General features: G+C 45.8%; 1 protein-coding gene, 1 long non-coding RNA gene and 1 other non-coding gene across 3 annotated transcripts in view; 2 read left to right on the plus strand and 1 right to left on the minus strand.

Moving 5' to 3' along the window:
- The window catches only part of LOC122435796 (sodium- and chloride-dependent GABA transporter ine-like), a 13,954-nt gene extending 7,134 nt beyond the window's left edge, over positions 1 to 6,820 (minus strand). The window contains exons 1-3 of the mRNA XM_043459869.1: positions 6,771 to 6,820; positions 6,418 to 6,582; positions 5,512 to 5,632 (exon numbers count right to left, since the gene is read on the minus strand). Of these exons, the coding sequence (XP_043315804.1) occupies positions 5,512 to 5,632; positions 6,418 to 6,582; positions 6,771 to 6,820 (336 nt within the window). The remainder of the gene's footprint in view (positions 1 to 5,511; positions 5,633 to 6,417; positions 6,583 to 6,770) is intronic.
- LOC122436099 lies at positions 864 to 970 on the plus strand. The gene has a single exon (XR_006267870.1). It is a non-coding gene; the product is annotated as a U6 spliceosomal RNA (small nuclear RNA).
- Positions 6,821 to 17,122: 10,302 nt separating the features above from the next.
- Positions 17,123 to 18,422, plus strand: LOC122436020. The gene is made up of 3 exons (XR_006267799.1): positions 17,123 to 17,442; positions 17,773 to 17,901; positions 18,076 to 18,422. It is a non-coding gene; the product is annotated as an uncharacterized LOC122436020 (long non-coding RNA).
- Positions 18,423 to 19,051: the final 629 nt, after the last annotated feature.

A 19,051-nucleotide genomic window follows, 5' to 3' on the forward strand; every position in this document is an offset into this window, starting at 1 on the left:
TTATGGCAGAAAGTGAAGAAGAACTGAAGAAAGTGAAAGAGAAGAGTGAACAAGTTGGCTTAAAGCTCAACATTCAGAAAACTAAGATCATGGCATTTGATCCCATCACTTCATGGCAAATAGATGGGGAAACAGTGGAAACAGTGGCTGACTGTATTTTGGGGGGCTCCCAAATATCTTGAGCCATGAAATGAAAAGATGCTTACTCCTTGGAAGAAAATTTATGACCAACATAGACAGCATATTAAAAAGCAGAGACATTACTTTGTCAACAAAGGTCTGTCTAGTTGAGGCTACGGTTTTTCCAGTAGTCATGTATGGATGTGAGAGTTAAGACTATAAACAAAGCTAGGCGCTGAACAATTGATGCTTTTGAACTGTGGTGTTGGAGAAGGCTCTTGAGAGTCCCTTGGACTGCAAGGAGATCCAACCAGTCCATCCTAAAGGAAATCAGTCCTGAATATTCATTGGAAGGACTGATGTTGAAGCTGAAACTCAAATACTTTGGCCACCTGATGGGAAGAGCTGATTCATTTGAAAATACCCTGATGCAGGAAGAGAAGGGGATGACAGAGAATGAGATGGTTGGATAGCATCACTGACTCAACGGACATGAGTTTGGGTAAACTCCAGGAGTTGTTGATGGACAGGGAGGCCTGGCATGCTCTAGTCCATGGGGTTGCAAAGAGTAAGACAGGACTGAGCAACTGAACTGCACTGAAGTGATCAGGTTATCTGCAGATAAGATATGCTCACCCAGTTGTGTTCAACTCTGTGCAACCCCATGGATTATAGCCCCATGGATTATAATCCCATGGATTATTATCCTCTGTCCATGGAGTTTTCCAGGTAAGAATACTCGAGTGTTCGCTTCGGCAGCACATATACTAAAATTGGAACGATACAGAGAAGATTAACATGGACCCTACACAAGGATGACACGCAAATTCATGAAGCGTTCCATATTTTTAGCAAAAATAAACAAATGGGACCTAATTAAACTTAAAAGCTTTTGCACAACAAAAGAAACTATAAGCAAGGTGAAAAGACAGCCTTCAGAATGGTAGAAAATAATAGCAAATGAAGAAACAAAGGATTAATCTCAAAAATATACAAGCAACTCCTGCAGCTCAATTCCAGAAAAATAAATGACCCAATCAAAAAATGGGCCAAAGAACTAAACAGACATTTCTCCAAAGAAGACATACAGATGGCTAACAAACACATGAAAAGATGCTCAACATCACTCATTATCAGAGAAATGCAAATCAAAACCTCAGTGAGGTACCATTACACACCAGTCAGAATGACTGCTATTCAAAAGTCTACAAGCAATAAATGCTGGAGAGGGTGTAGAGAAAAGGGAACCCTCTTACACTGTTGGTGGGAATGCAAACTAGTATAGCCACTATGGAGAACAGTGTGGAGATTCCTTTAAAAACTGGAAATAGAACTGCCATATGACCCAGCAATCCCACTCCTAGGCATACACACCGAGGAAACCAGAACTGAAAGGGACAAATGTACTACCCCAATGTTCATCGCAGCACTGTTTATAATAGCCAGGACATGGAAGCAACCTAGATGCCCATCAGGAGATAATGGATAAGGAAACTGTGGTACATATACATGATAGAACATTACTCAGCCATTAAAAAGAATTCATTTGAATCAGTTCTAATGAGATGGATGAAACTGGAGCCCATTATACAGAGTGAAGTAAGCCAGAAAGATAAAGACCAATACAGTATATTAATGCATATATATGGAATTTAAAAAGATGGTAACGATTACCCTATATGCAAAACAGAAAAAGAGACACAGATGTACAGAACAGACTTTTAGACTCTGTGGGAGAAGGCGAGGGTGGGATGTTCTGAGAGAACAACATTGAAACAAGTATACTATCAAGGGTGAAACAGATCACCAGCCCAGGTTGGATGCATGAAACAAGTGCTCAGGGCTGGTGCACTGGGAAGACCCAGAGGGATGGGATGGAGAGGGAGGCGGGAGGGGGGGATCAGGATGGGGAACACATGTAAATCCATGGCTGATTCATGTCAATGTATGGCAAAAACCACTACAATATTGTAAAGTAATTAGCCTCCAACTAATAAAAACAAATGGAAAAAAATTCCTTTAATAAATTTCTTATTTAACCTTAAAAAAATAAAAAAGAATACTCGAGTGGGTTGCCATTTTTTCTTCCAGGGGATCTTCTTGACCTAGGGATCGAGCCTGAGTTCCCTGCATTGGCAGGCAGATTCTTTACCACTGTGCCACCTGGGAAGTGGTGCAGTGTTAAAATGGAAAGAAAGTAAATGTGCATCTTCACTGAGTGAAGATTCAGTAAATCGGAGTAAGCCCATTCCTTGGTGGTTCAGGGTAAAGAACCCACCTGCCAATGCAGAAAACTCGGGTTCCATCCCTGACTCTGGAAGATCCCCTGGAGTAGGAAATGGCAACCCACTCCAGTATTCCTGCCTGGGAAATCCCATGAACAGGATTCTGGTGGGCTACAATCTGTATGGTTGTGGCATAGAACACAACTGAGCAACTAAACAGCAAAACAATAAAAGAAATCAGAACAAGTTGAGAACCTGTGTGAATATATGATACATTCCTGTTCTTAAGAGTATGTTCCCACCACGTGATTGTGGGTATTACTTTTGACATTTAAAAGCTTGACTGTGTGGGTCTTAGTTGCAACATACAGGATCTTCAGTGAAGCATATAGGCTCTTATTTAATAGTTGCAGCATGTGGCATCTAGTTGACCCACCAAGAATCATATTTGGGCCCCCTGCATTGGGAGTGTGGAGTCTTAACCATTGGATCACCGGGGAAGTCCTTGACATAAGTATTTTCTTTATTTGGGAAAATAATAGTCTGCACTATTAGATTAATGGGCTTCCAAGGTGGCACAATGGTAAAGAATCCACCTGCTAATGCAGGAGATGAAAGAGATGCAAGTTCTGTCCCTTGGTGGAGAAGATCCCTTGGGAAAGGAAATGGCAACCCACTCCAATATTTGTGCCTGGAAAATTCCATGGACAGAGGAGCCTGCTGGGCTACAGTCTATGGGGTCGCAAAGAGTCGAACATGACTGAGTGGCTGAGCATGCATACATTGTTAGGTTAATAAATAATATTTCCCAGTCTTGTTCCTTTAAAACATTGGAAATTGATTATGAATTTGATGAAAAGTCTATACCACTGTCAAGGACATGTATGGGTTTTGTAACCCAGTGTCCATTTTCCTTCTCTTGGTACTGGTATGCTGTCACTCTGGAACATTGCCCCTTTCCTTTCCTCTGGGCCATTGTGATTGTGATAGAGGTGACTTCACATTTGATTCTAGGGGTGGGCATGTGGCTCAGGCCTGGCCATTGGAGGACTGCTTTCCTCCTGCTGTGGTGATATCATCCAACCAGTGACACTTTGGTTTTCTAAGGGAAGCAGGCTGGCAAAGGACAGAGGGGGAGTTGTAGCAAGAAGGCAAATCACAGGGAACAAAATGCTGGATCCAGCCATGCCTGAAGACAGAAACTACCTCTTTACCTTGTAGTTACACAGACCCAGAAATTCTCCCTTTGACTTAAAAAACCAATGTGTTTTGTTCCACTTATTTTTCACTTGCAATAGCAAGTCTTGACTATTAGTGAATTGAAGGATCATAATTTTCTTTCTTACTTAACTAATGCAGTCTGAAGACTTGGCCCTTCTTTATTACTTAAAGGGAGAAACAGGCCTATTTTCTTGATAAGAGGTTAGCTGCTTGCTCATCAACTCATATCATGGCTGAAAAGGAGACAAATAAGTCAAAGGATAGGAGGGACACTGCAAGGGGCAGCTGGAGGAAGGGGACAAGGAGAAGGACCATCCTTTTCCAGACAGGGCACCCAGAATTGACCCCAAAGTGGGTCATATAATGGATACGGCAAAACCTGTGCCATCTGCAGTACTTTTAAGAGCTGTATACTATTCCTCAGAATGTGTAATCCATAGTTATTTTTACCAATCTCTTGTAACTAGGCCCTTAGGCTGTTTGCAATTTTTCAGTATTATAAACAATGCTGAAATGGGCATCCCAGTACATTTGTTTTTGTGCAACATATTATGTGGACAAGGAAATGGCAAACCAAGCCAGTATTCTTGCCTGAGAAATCCCATGGACAGAGAAGCCTGGTGGGCTACAACCAAGGAGTTGCAAGAGCCACATGGGAAGCCCATTTGTCAGCTTAGCATGGCATAATAAAATAATAATAAAATACCACAGACTAGGTGGTTTAAGGGCTTTCCTCGTAGCTCATCTGGCAAAGAATCCACTGGCAATGCAGGAGACCCCAGTTCCATTCCTGGGTTGGGAAGATCCCCTGGAGAAGGGGTAGGCAAGCCACTCCAGTATTCTTGGGCTTCCCTGGTGGCTCAGATGGTAAAGAATCCACCTGCAGTGCAGGAGATCTGGGTTCGATCCTTGGGTTGGAGAGATCCCCTGAAGGCGGGCATGGGAACCCACTCCAATATTCTTGCCCGGAGAATACCTGTGGACAGAGGAACCTGGCAGGTTACAGTCCATGGGGTTGCAAAGAGTCGGACAGGATTGTGCAAGTAACCACAGCACATTAGGAACAATGTTTGTGAATAAATTTGTCAATTTAGATGAAAATAACAAATTCCTTGAATGACACAAATTCCCAAAACTAACTCAAGAAGAAAGTAGGAAACCTAAATATCCCTAAATCTATCAAAGATATGGAACAGAAAGCTCCAGGCCCATGTGACTTAACTAGTGAATGCTATGAAATATTTAAAGGAGAAGTATCACCAATCCTATACAAATTCTTTCAGAAAGTAGAGGAGGTAAAACACTTCTCAAATCATTTTATGAGCCCAGTCTTACAAAATACCAAAGCCATATGAATATATTGCAAAAAAGGGAAATGATAGACTAATATCCTTCATTAAGTTAAGCACAAAAAATGAAATGTTAGCAAATGTAATCCAGCAATATATAAAGCATTATGACCAAATGAGATCTAGCCCAGGAATGAAAGATTGGTTATGCATTAAAAAATCATCAACCAGTGTTATCCATCATATTAAGAAAACACAGGAGAAAAACCACATGATCATTTTGATAGATACCGAAAAAGCATTTGACAATATTCAACAACCACTATAATAAAAACTGTTGGGAAATTAGGACTATAAACAGACTTTCTTAATCTGATCAAGGTAATCTACAAAACCCCTACAGCTAACATGATAATGCAGGAAAATCTAATCTCTTCACTGGGGGTGGGGGAAGGCTGCTGGCCTGGGATTTGGAGGGCTGCAGAGAGGCCTATCCAACCAGGGGGTGGAGATCAAGGGGCCAGATTGAAGTACCTGCCCCCTCCTCAGGCAGTGGCCCTGATCCAGTCACCTTCTGTGGTACCAGTGGTTCCCTGGCAGATGAACCCCATGCCCAGGCAGTGCTGCCCCAGCCCCATTGTCACCCCCAGCTGTACCTTGCTTCTTGACTTGATCCCCTCCCAGACACAGAAGTAGACCAGCACCCAGCAGGCCAGCAGACACAGGGTCACCTCCAAGTTGAGGGCCCCTGGCACCTCCAGATTCAAGACTTTGTTCCTGCAGAGGGAAAGCCCATGACAGTTGTGTTAGCAGAGGGCCAAGAGACTGGGGGTGTCTTGGGGTACACTGCCCTTCCCGCAGCCTTTTACTCCAGCCAGTACCACTGGTGCTTCTGGGGTGCCTGGTGTAAGTCCCCAGCCTGGAGTCCCTACAGTCTGTGTGCCTGGAGCCCCAGGCAGCCCAGCCCCATGCCATCCCCAGTGAGTCCAACAGAAGTCCCTGCTTCCCTCCCCAGGTGGGCAGGCACAGCCCCCTCCACTTCCCTAGTCTCAGGACTCCAGAGCCGGGTCGCCCACTCCCATGTGAAGGCACCTGTGCAAGCACACACACACTAAGACACCCATATGCATTCATCTGACCCATGCTCTCTCTTTCACACACACACATACACACGCACATGTCCATGTGCATGCACCTGACCACACGCTCCCTCTGGCACTCACATACATGCCCATGTGCAAGCACCTGAGCATGTGCTCGCTCTGCCTCTCTCTCACACACACACATGCCTATGTGCATGCACCTGTTCAAGTGCTCTCTCTCAAACACATAAGCACACACCTATATGCGTGCAACTGTGCAGGCACTCTCTCTTGGCACACACACAGACATGCATGCTCACACGCCCATGTGCATGCACTTGACCACACATACATGCCCATGTGCAAACACCTCCAAAAATAGACATGCACACACCTATGTGTGTGAATCTGTGCTCGTGCTCTCTCTCACAAACACACCCATGCACACGCCCATGCGCTCACGCACACAGATGCACTTACACTGTAGACTGGCCCTGACCCAGAGGTGCCCGACTCCCTTCCGGAAGGCAATGACAAGGACCTGCGCTCAGCAGGATGGTCTCCTGTGAACGTGGCCAGGCTGGCAGCAGATGAGTCTTGGAGGTGCACAAGCACCAGGGCTCACTTGGGGTTTGCAGGCTCGGACTGGAAACAGTCACGTGCCTTGATGAGTGGGGCGGTGTCTGAGCATGCGCACTGAGGAGCTGCCCCCACAATAAAGGGTGGAGTGCCACCTAGAGGCCTCATGGCAAAGCTGTTTACCAGGTTTCTGGGCCCGAGGCAGCCCTGACTTAGACAGCCCAGACCACGTGGCTGTGGGTCTGCGCACGCACATTGGGTCTACATGGCATGTGAACACGTGAAGCTTCAGCAGGGAGCCCATTGTCAGTGGGAATCAATCATGAGGCAGGACCAGGGTGTGTGTGCGCAGGCGCTCTGCTGAGTTGCAGGGCTGAGATCTGTAGGGACGGTTCAGTCTTTCCCGCCACGGAGGGAGAGGGAGAGCATTCAAGATGGAGTCTGAGGCGCACGGTGGAGGAGCCATGAGGGCAGCCGATGAAGACGCAATTGCCATGCCCTTTGCAGCGGGCACAGCAAGCAGGTGGTGGCCAAGGCATGCCGGGTGGTGCTGGTGGTGGCCACGATGACCCTGGCGACCCAGCTGGCCCTAGTGACGCCGTCAGTCATGGAGTCCCTGGCGGCTCCTGTGACCAGGCTAATCCCAGAGGCCCCAGAGCTGCCGGAGAGTCAGGTGGTGCAGCCGGTGCCATTCCACAGATCCCGGGGGCACCCCATGCACCACGGCCTGGTGGAGACGCTGCACACGGAGCCGGAGTTCTGAGTAACCGAGCCCTCCAGTTGTATCCTATTCCAGGAGCCCCAATGGGCCGGGCGGCCATGGGGGTCGGAGTGTGGGCTAGGGGTGGTTTGGCGGTTGCAGGTGGCAGGGCCTAAAGTGTATTAGGAGGGTACTCTGGGGGGCTGGAGGGTATGGGTCAGGGGTGGTCTGGCTGCCAGGGGAAGGTGGTGAAGGAAAGCAACCTGAAGGGATCCAGAGGGTCGGGCGGTGATATCCAGGGTGTCCAGAAGGCAGGTCTCTGTGAGCAGGGAACCTGACGTACAAGCCAAATGACTCGTGTGGATGGTGCCTTAACCAAATCTCCACCAGCAGCCTCACTGTGCCTTTCGCATCGCACGAGGAGGCAGACATCGCCCGCCACTTCCTGACTCCACGTACTCAACTGCGAGGGCCGATTTGGAAGGAGCTCGATGTTAATGGCCGCATGTTGGTTCTGTCAGTTCTAAAGGGGGCCGGGGCCGGGGAGGGAGTGGTGGGTGCTAGGCGGTGGCCAGTCTCAGCCCAGGAGGAGCCATAATGGAGGGTTAAGCCTAGAGGAGAAGTGTGGTGGTCTGGGCTTGTCAGTGTGCGGGGACAGAGGGAGGGCATGCTCCTCTTCCTCCTTCTTGGTGGGAACTTGACTCATTTTCCCTCCCTTTTAGCCGATTGACTGCTGAAGACCATGGCCTGCTCCAGATGGCCATCGCCTTCTGTCTGGAGCAGCTTTCCCTGGTGATGCGGACCTTGTAGCACTTTGTGCCACTCCCCCCTTTATGTTTAGTCTCAGCACAGAAGAGGGGCTTAAACCTAGCCTATGTGCCCTAGTCTAAACTGTCCTTCCCGAGGGCATTGCTTTCTGCAGTAGTTTGATTGGGCTTCATCTTGTGCCTGTGCTGCTGTTTGGGGGCTTAGGGTTCACACAGTTTGTTTGGGGATTGTTAACTGCAGAAAATAAAACTGAGCTACTGTGCTGTCTCTGACTTTAGTTTTAGCTTGTTCACTTCCTAATACTGCGTTCATCTTCCGGTTGGAGGGGAGGTTCTGAGATCCAGATATTCAAGGAGTACAACATAAGTGAAGACGATGTAAGAAGTGGGAGAATAAGAAAGTTGTGTACTGCCATTCAGTATTGATTTTGAAGTATTTTCTCAGTTTTATAGTTACATTTATATATAAAACACCAGAATGTTGTTGTTCAGTCTCTTAAGTTGTGTCCATATGATTCTTTATGATCCCATGGACTGTAACACACCAGGCTCTGTGTCCCTGCTGTCTCCTGGAATTTGCTCAAATTCATGTCCATTGAGTCGGTGGTACTGTCTAACCATCTCATCTTCTGTGGTCCCCTTCTCCTTTTGCCTTGAGTCTTTTCCAGCATAACAGTCTTTTCCAGTGAATCAGCTTTTGGCATCTGCTGGCCAAAGTATTGAAGCTCTGGCTTCAGCACCAGTCCTTCCAATGAATATTCAGGACTGATTTCCTTTAGGATTGTCTAGTTTGATCTCCTTGCAGTTCAAGGCACTCTCAAGAGTATCCTTGTATCGTGAAACCTTGCTAAATACACTAATTAATTGTAATAGCTCTTTTTTAGATCCCATTGAACTCCGTCTTAGACAATTGTTTTGTCTGTAAATACATGCACATTTATTTCTTCCTTTCCAGTTAATGGATTTTAACTGATTTCTGTTAAAATGAAATCTCCCAACACTTTGGCCTCCTGATATGAAGAGCCAACTCATTGGCAAAGACTCTGATGCTGAGAAATATTGAAGGCAGGAGGAGAAGGGAATGACAGAAGATGAGATGGTTGGATGGCATCATGACAATGGACATGAGTTTGAGCAAGTTCTGGGAGATAGTGGACAGGGAAACCTGGTCTGCTGCAATTAATGGGGTCAAAAATAGTTAGACATGACTGAGTGACTGAACAACAACAACACACTGATTTCTGTCTTAATGGATCTGACTTTCCTGCTTCTTTGCCTCCTGGTAATTTTAGATTGGATGCCAAACAATATCAAATTTCCCTTGCATGCTTAATATTTTTCTATGGCTAAACTTATTCCTGAGCTTTATTCTGGAATCCTGTTAAGTTGCTTGGAAACAGTTTGATCTTTTGGGGTCTTACTTTTTAAGATTGACTCTATAGGACTAGAGCAGATCTTAGTGTAGGATGAAATTAACTGAAATTTTCAGTGTCCAAGAAGGCTATGGCTGGTAACAGGGACTCTTTTTAAAAGTTTTTATTTATGAAAATTCTTTATTTTTGGCTGTGCTGCGTCTTGTTAACTGTGTGAAGGTTTTCCGTTCTTGCAGCCAGCGGGGGCTACTCTCTAATTGCTGTTCTCAGGCTTCTCACTGCAGAGGTTTCTCTTGTCGAGGAGCACAGACTTTAGATAGTGGTGAGCTCAGTTATTGTGGCACACGATCTTAACTTCCCCTGGCATGTGGGATAGTGCTGGTCCAGGGATTGAATCCATGTGCCCTGCATTAGCAGGCAGAATCTTTACCACTGGACCACCAGGGAAGCCAAAACAAGGACCCTTATATAGTATCAGAGTGGTAGTAAAATCTATCTGGACCTTCTTTGGCACTTTCTATTACATTTAAGATGCACATATCCTTTGACCCACTTTTGGGATCTATCATAGAAAAATTCTTGTATATGTAAACACGCCAGAATCAACCACAGTATTAATTACTGCATTGTTTGTCATTGTGAAAACTTGGTAGAATGTAAATCCAGGGGGAAATGTTGAGTAAATCAGGATAAGTCCATCCTGCTGGAATAACATGTGGCTATCAGAGAGCAAACCAGAGAGCTGGGAACTAATATGGAAAGAAATGAAAGCAAATTGCAGAATTCTGTGTCTGGCATATTTCTGTCTTTCAGTACATTCTGAGCATATGAACATGTGGGACAATGCTGAGTATAACCACCCAGCATGAACCCCCCTAATCTATCAATGTCATCACTGGACATAAGGGAAAAACATTTCAGTATTTAGATTTCCATGTTGATTAACTATCTTCATAAACAATCATGACTTTTGAAATGATGTTGCTTTGGAAAATAATGGTCTACTCCATTTCCCCCTTGGAAAAAATGCACTTACTTAGAAACTAATTCAGCAAAGGTCTATGAGGGAGCATTGGGAAGAGGACACCCCCAAGAAGTGGATGTGGACCCCCAGCATCAGGGAACGGAAGCTGATGGGAGGGTCTGTAGCAGGGCCCATGCTCACACTAATGAAGAATCTTTCCTATCTCACTTTAAAAAAATTGAAATTGATTTTGAATTTGAGGAAAAGTCTATGCCAATGTCCAGCACATCTATGGGTTTTGTCACCTGGAGTCCATTTTCCTTATCTTGGTTCTGGTATCCTCCTGTCATCCTGGAAATTCACCCCTTTCTTTTTCTCACACCCATTATGATTATGATAGAGTTGACTTCACCTCCGATTACAGGGGTGGGCATGTGGTTCATCGGAGCACTGCTTTCCTCCAGCCGTGGTGATATCATCCAACCAGTGACACTTTGGGAGCTGTAGGGGAGGCAGGTTGGCAAGGGACAGAGAGGGAGCTGGAGAGAGAAGGCAGATCTCAGGGAACCAAATGCTGGATACAGCCTTGCCTGAAGACACAAACTACCTCTGTACCTTGTAGTTACACAGACCCAGAAATTCTCCCTTTGGCTTAAACCAAGGTGGCTATTTTTTTTTATTGATTTGTTCCTTTTTTCACTTGTAATAGCAAAGTCTTCACTATTATTGAATTGAGGTACCACAGTTTTTTGTATTAATTTTCTTGCTAAGGGATACAATCTCTCCCTTGCTAATAGGATCTACCTAAGGGATAGCTAAGAGACCACCAAGCAATGTGAAAAAAGGAGACAAATGAGAGTTGTGGGTAAATCGCCAATGGGGGAGGGGAGTGTTTACAACGATCAGATGGAGTAAGGGAAAAAACTGGATAAGGGGCACTGGGGATAGCGCTTTCTAGAGAATGCTCCCCAAACTGGCCTAGAATGGTGAAGTCAGTTCAACAGGGGAATGGGACTCTTGTCTGATTCTCCCTTCTTCTGTCAGCAAACTTGGAATCGTTCAGCTACTATGACCCCATACATGGACTACTGAAGCTGCTAGGTTGCTTTAAAAACCTGTCAGGTCCTGTACTCAGTTCCAAATCCTCCAGTGGGCTCCCTCTCAGAATTGAAGCCACAACCTTTCAATGGCCTGTTAGGTCCTATGTGCTCCAGCCTGCATCTTCTCTGGATTCATAACTTCCCTTTCCAGTACCCTTTGCCTAGTTGGATCCAGACACACAAGGCTCCTTTCCCTTTATGAAACATTAGGGTACATTTAAAAAAATTTGTCGCACACGAGTTTGTGTGTGAAAACCATGGGAGAAACTGAAGAAAACCTAAAAATGCAGAGATGCATCACATTCATGTCCTTCAATCATGTCTGATGAGAAGAATTAATATTGTTCAGGCCTCAGTTTCCCCAAACTCATCTGTAGACTGCATCAAAATGCCAGCAAATATTTTTGTAGAAATTGATGAGCTGATTTCTTAAATAAATACTTTTTTTTTTTTATTTTGCTGCACCAGATCTTATTTGGGGAATATGGAAACTTCATTGTGTCACATGGGATCTCTTGTTGCAGTGCACAGACACTCCGGTTGCGATGCCCAGTCTCAGCAGTTGCTGCACTGCATGTAGGATCTTAGTTCCCTGACCAGAGATCAAAGTGATATCCCCCACATTGTGAAGCAGATTTCTTTCTAAAGATTTGTTTGTTTGTTTATGTAATTTTGGCTGGGCTGGGTCTTTGCTGCTGTACACGTGGAGTTTTCCTAGTTGTGGTGATTCTGGACATGCTCTAGTTACAGCAGATAAGCTTCTCATAGCTGTGACTTCTGTTGTTACAGAGCACAGGCTCTAGGTGCTCCAGCTTCAGTAGTAGCAGCTGGCTGGCTCTAGAGCACAGGCTCAGCGATTGTGGTGCTTGGGCTTAGTAGCCTTGCACCTTGTGGGCTCTTCCTGGAGTAGGGATCAAGCCCATGTTCCCTGCTTTGGCAGGTAGAGTCTCAATCACTGGACAACCAGAGAAACCCCTGATGAGCTGATACTGAAATTTATGTGAGAACAGAAACCCGATGACAGCCTGAAGAATTGTGACTATGCACAAAGTGAAAAGACTAACACAGCCTAATTTCATACTTACTCTACATGTCCAGTACTGGAGCTGTGGATCCATGGGACAAGACTGACAGTCCAGAAGCATTTCCACACATGTGTATGTGGTCAGTGGATATCTGACAGAGAAGTATAGATAATTCAGTGGAGGGAGGATAGTTTTTTGTTAAATGAATGGTTGTGGAATATCCATATGGGAAAAAATAAACCTGCAGTGGGTTCACTCAGGGGTTGAACCTGTGTCTGTTGTGTCTCTTGCATTGGCAGGTGGCTTCTTTACCATTAGCACCACCAGGAAAGCCCAAAAGAAAGTGTGTGGCTTTACAAATTGGACCACCTGAATCATTTCCCTACAAGGAGTTCGCTGACATCATCCACTCACGCCTGCTGCATATTCTTTTCCAATCCTTCAAACAGGTCCAGCTTAGCATCTGCAGCCTTTGACACATCTACTTTGACATGTGTTTCAACCTAAATATCAGCTCTATTTCTGATAAACTGATTGGGAAGAATGTGGCTTCGGCAGCTGCTGTTGTTGTTCAGTCTCCCAGTCACATCTGACTCTTTGCGACCCCATGGACTGGAACACGCCAGGCCTCCCTGTCCCTCACCATCTCCCAGAGTTTGCCCAAGTTCATGCTCATTACATCTGTGATGCTGTCCAGCCATCTCATCCTCTGACATGCTTTTCTCCTTCTGCCCTCCACCTTTCCTAGCATCAGGGTCTTTTCCAATGAGTTCTGTCTTTGCATCAGATGACCAAAATTTTGGAGCTTCAGCTTTAGCATTTATCCTTGCAATGAATATTCATGGTTGATTTCCTGTAAGATTGACTGGTTTCATCTCCTTGCTGTCCAAGGGAATTACTGGAGTCTTCTCCAGCACCACCCTCTGATGGCATTAATTCTTTGGTGCTCTGACATCTTTATGGTCCAGCTCTCACAACTGTTGATGATTACTAGGAAGACCATGAGTTCAGTTCAGTCACTCAGTCATGTCTGACACTTTGCAACCCCATGGACTGCAGCACGCCAGGCTTCCCTGTCCATCACCAACTCCCAGAGCCTACTTGAACATGTCTATTGAGTCAGTGATGCCATCCAACCATCTCATCCTCTGTCGTACACTTTCCCTCCTGCCTTCAATCTTTCCCAGCATAAGGGTCTTTTCAAATGAGTCAGTTCTTCATATCAGGTGGCCAAAGTATTGGAGTTTCAGGTTCAGCACCAGTCCTTCCAATGAATATTCAGGACTAATTTCCTTTAGTGTCTCCTGGCTGTCCAAGGGACTCTCAAGAGTCTTCTCCAACACCACAGTTCAAAAGCATCAATTCTTCAGTGCTCAGCTTTATTTATAGTCAAACTCTCACATCCATCATGACTACTGGAAAAAAACCATAGCTTTGACTAGACGGACCTTTGTTGGCAAAGTAATGTCTCTGCTTTTTAACATGCTGTCTAGGTTGGTAATAAATTTTCTTCCAAGGAGGATGCGTCTCTTAATTTCATGGCTGCAGTCACCATCTGCAGCCATCACCATTTTGGAAGCCCCCAAGATAAAGTCTGTCACTGTTTCCATTGTTTCCCCATCTATTTGCCATGAAGTGATGGAACCAGATGCCATGACCCTAGTTTTCTGAATGTTGAGTTTTAAGCCAACTTTTTAACTCTCCTCCTCATTTTCATCAGGAGGTCTTTTAGTTCCCCTTTTCTTTCTGCCATAAGTGTGGTGTCATCTGCACATCTGAGGTTACTGATATTTCTCCCAGCAATCGTGATTCCAGCTTGTGCTTCATCCAGCCCAGCATTTCGCAAGATGTACTCTGCATATAAGTTAAACAGGCAGGGTGACAATATACAGCCTTGATGTACTCCTTTCCCAATTTGGAACCAGTCTGTTGTTCCATGTCCAGTTCTAACTGTTGCTTCTTGACCGGCATACAGATTTCTCAGGAGGCAGGTCAGGTGGTCTGGTATTCCCATCTCTTTCAGAATTTTCCACAGTTTGTTGTGATCCACACAGTCAAAGGCTTTGGCATAGTGAATAAAACAGAAATAGATGTTTTTCTTGAACTCTCTTGCTTTTTCAATGATCCAACGGATGTTGGCAATTTGATTTCTGGTCCCTCTGCCTTTTCTAAATGCAGCTTGAACATCTGGAAGTTCATGGTTCACATACTGTTGAAGCCTGGCTTGGAGAATTTTAAGTATTACTTTGCTAGTGTGTAAGATGAGTGCAATTGTGCAGCAGTTTGAGCATTCTTTGGCATTGCCTTTCTTAGGGATTGGAACAAAAAATGACCTTTTCCAGTCCTGTGACCACTGCTGAGTTTTCCACATTTGCTGGCATGTTGAGTGCAGCAGTTTCACCGCATTGTCTCTTAGGATTTTAAATAGCTCTTCTGGAATTCCATGACCTCCACTAGCTTTGTTCGTAGTGATGCTTCCTAAGGCCCAGTTGACTTCTCATTCCAGGATGTCTGCCTTTAGGTGAGTGATCACACCATCATGATTATCTGGGTCATGAAGATCTTTTTTGTATAGTTCTGTGTATTCTTGCCACCTCTTCTTAATATTGTCTGCTTCTGTTAGGTTCATACAACTTTTGTCCTTTATTGTGCCCATTTTGCATGAAAGATTCCCTTGGTATCTCTAATTTTTTGAAGACATCCCTAGTCTTTCCGATAGCCTTGAGTATATGGACCTTTGTTGGCAGAGTGATTTCTCTGCTTTTCAATAGCCCGTCTAGATTTGTCACTGTTTTCCTGCTAAGAAGTGACTGTCTTCTGATTTCATGGCTGTAGTCACCATCCAGGGTGATTTTGGAGTCCAAGAAGAGGAAATCTGTCACTACTTCCACTTTTTCCCCTTCTATTTGCCATGTAGTAATGGGGTCAGATGCCATGATCTTACTTTTTTAATATTTAGTTTTAAGCCAACTCTTTCACTCTCCACATTCACCCTCATCACGAGGCTCTTTATTTCGTCTTTGCTTTCTGCCATTAGAGTGGTATCATCCATGTATCTGAGGTTGTTGATGTTTCTCCCAGCTATCTTGATCCTGGCTTGTAACTTTTCCAGCCTGGCATTTCTCATGATGTGCTCAGCATATAGATTAAACAAACAGGGTGACAGCAGACAGCCCTGTCATACTCCTTTCTCAATCCTGACCAGTCAGCTTTTCCATACAGGGTTATAACAGTTGCTTTTTGACCCGCACACAGGATTCTCAGGAGACAAGCAGGATAGTCTGCTATTCCCACCACTCTAAGAGCTTTCCACAGTTTGTCTTGATCTACACAGTCAAAGGCTTTAGCGTAGTCGAGGAAACTGAGGCAGATGTTTTTCTGAAATTCCCTTGCTTTCTCTATAATCCATTGAACGTTGCTAATTTGATCTCTAGTTCCTCTTGCTTTCTAAACTCAGCTTGGACATCTGGAAGTTTCCCACTTGCCCAGGCTGCTGCCTCCCACTGTCAGGTTAATTTCCTGTCACACTCTGATATGTGTGACAGACCCATTTTCTTTCACACATATTGTCTCACATTTACGTTCTCATACTTATTCAGATTATCTGTCACATGCACTCTTTCTGTAATATTCCCGTGTCACTCTATAATGCTTTTTCCATCACACTTATTCTCTCTCACACCCTATCTTAGACTGTATCTCTGACACTCTGCCACACACTCCCTCTGTCATAGATTTTGCATCTAAGTCTCTTCGCATCACATGCTGTCCTTTTAAACTCCTGCCCCAATCATGCATTCACTCTCTTACACTCACTCAAAAGCATTCACCTGTCACAGTGGTAAACTCTCTGTGAAACTCATTCTATCATACACTCGCTTTCCTTCATAGTTCTGTCACTGTCTGTGTCACACACATTATTCGTCATTGACATTACCATTATCCTTTGCAGATCTCACAATTCAGACTCAACTTAAGTTCAGTGCCTGATGAAGCACTGCTGTCATCACAGTTTTGAGAAATGCAGAAACCAAAATGCTCAAGACTTTGAGACGCTGGTGTTGGTGAGAGGATAGGTGTTTGTGATTTGTTTAGAGGAGACCTGCATCATGGGAGACAGGATACTGACATGGCAATACTGTCTTAAAACTAACGTGATGGACGAACACATGAAAGCACCTGAACTAGCTCATGGACCGTAGGAAGTGCGAGATATCACTATGGTCAAAGAGCACAGGTATATATATGGAGTGGGCAGAGGGGGGATGCTGGTGGGTTGTGTGGCTTGGCCCCTCGCCCTCTAATCCCACCTTACTCTAGAGAGACCCTTCTGTGGCATACGTTGGAGAAATCAAAATTGCACTGTGGAACCAGCTTTAGGACTTCAGACTGAAAAGCTGTTACTGGTGTCTCTGTGGACACTTGGCGGCTTCCATTCCATGCTGTCAGGGCCAGCACTGGAGCGGCCCGTGTGCGCAGGCACATCAGGGGCACCTGAAAGGAGCGAGACTTTGTGAGGGAGCTGGGTCCCTCCATCCCCACGGGGTCTCCATAGCCGCCCGTGGGTGGCCAGGCAGGCTGGGCGGTAACCAATCCGGTGCGAGGCAGCACCCTGAGGGGAGTCTCCAGGCGCACTTTTGGCGTCCTTACGCAGAAGGGGAGGGACTACGTGAACGGCTCAGTCTCTCCGCCCCTTGTGATGGCGTCTGAGGTAGATGCGTGGCAGCCGTGAAGTTGTCGGGCGGTGGCGCAGGTGGTGCAGAGGGCCAATATAACCAGCACAGCTCCAGAATGCGTCCTTCCCAGAGTGGTTCAGGCAGGGCTGAAGGTGAGGATGGTCACCGGGCCCCAGAAGGCCGGGGTGGGCCTGGCAGAGGAAGAGCGGCGATGGAAGCTGCAGTAGCTCGTCCCCGGGGTGAGCGGGCACCAGGTGGCCTAGGACCTGCTGGAGATGTAGCGCCCTTGGCTGTAAGGCCTAGACGTGGACAAGTGGTGCTGTATCCTTTTCATGGAGCCTCCCTGGGCACGGTCAGTGGTATGGTGGTGGGAAACTTGCCGGCAGCCTGACGAAGGGATAGAAGGAAGCATGTCGGCGACCCGGGGCAGCAGGATTGGGCACCCTGGCCGGAAAGGGAGTTGTCAAGGCCCGAGGAGCCTGGAGGGAGGGGGAAGACAGACCAAAGGGTTAGGGAGGTAGATCAGGGTGGTCTCGGGTTGTGGTCGGGAGCATGGGCATCCTTGGGTAAAAACGAGCTTTTGAGGCGTGAGGAAGCCTGAGATATCAGCAGATGCAGTAATGAATGGTGCCTTAACCATGTCTCTCCCAGCACACTCAGAGTGCCTTTCCAATCGCCCCTGGAGGCAGACATGGCTCGCAGATCTCTGCTCCCAGATGTCCAACGCCACCAAGGATTGATTCGGAAGGAATTTGCAGTGAATGGCAGTGACCTAATTGTGTCAGTTCTAGAAGAGTTTGCCTTGGGGAGTGGGGGGCAATGGGTGCTGTCGCCTGAGCTCCCTCTTAAGAGTGCTGTGATGGAGACACTGAGGGGCTTGGTATAAGGAGGGGGACTGGTACCCTGGGCCTACAGGAACGATCTCCCCAATAACCTTATATTCCCCGCTTTTAGTAGGTGGACTGCTGAAGACCTTGCTTTCATCCGACTTTCCATCAACCCATTCCTCGATCAGCTGTCCCTGGTGATTCGGAACACTCAGCGCCGTGGGCTCCCACCTCCCTAAAGCCTAGGCTGAGGAAAGGGGCTGAGGCCTAACCTTGTGTCCCCGACTCGGCAAGGCATAGGTAATTCAAACTATGCCACTTTGTTATCAAGTAATCGCCACTTTGTTATGTGAGTCTTATGTTTTTGCCTGTACTGGCCTTTGGTATCTCTTGGGTCGTTTGCTTTGTTTCCCTGCTGCTTGAGGAGTGGGATGCTTCAGTGTTTATTCAGCAGAAAATAAATCTAAGCTACTATTTTGTGTCTCAGGTTCTTTTCAGCTAATGTGCTTCTGGATTTAAAAAAAAAAAAAAACTTTAGATTTTTTGTTCTAGTGTTAGAGGGAAGGTTTTGAAATTCAGATATTCAAGTAGGACAAGGTAATTGAAAACAATTTAAGAAAATGAAAATCGAGCCCTATGTTCAGCACTAAATGCTGTCAAATTACAGAATATTTTCTAGTTCTACTTGCACATTAAATTTATAACAGAATGTAACGTTCAGTTCAGTTGCTTAGTCTTGTCCGACTCTTTGGGACCCCATGGACTGCGGCACGCCAAGCCTCCCTGTCCATCACCACCTCCGTGAGCCTGCTCACACTCATGTCCATTGAGTCGGTGATGCCATCCAACCATCTCATTCTCTGTCATTGCCTCTTTTCATTTAGCAAATATTTTCCTGAATTTTTTTCATTTAATATACTAGCTTTTCCACTTGCTAAAACCTCTTCAAAAATGTGTTATTGAATAGAAATAAGATGCATCATAATGTAATTATTGGGGACTTCCCAGGCAGTCCAGTGGTTAAGACTTTCCACTTCGAGTGCAAGGGCTGCAGGTTCAATTCCTGGTAGTGGAACTAAGATCCCACATGCCATGTGGCACGG

Source organism: Cervus canadensis, chromosome X, assembly GCF_019320065.1.
Source record: "Cervus canadensis isolate Bull #8, Minnesota chromosome X, ASM1932006v1, whole genome shotgun sequence".
Classification (NCBI taxonomy): Eukaryota; Metazoa; Chordata; class Mammalia; order Artiodactyla; family Cervidae; genus Cervus; species Cervus canadensis.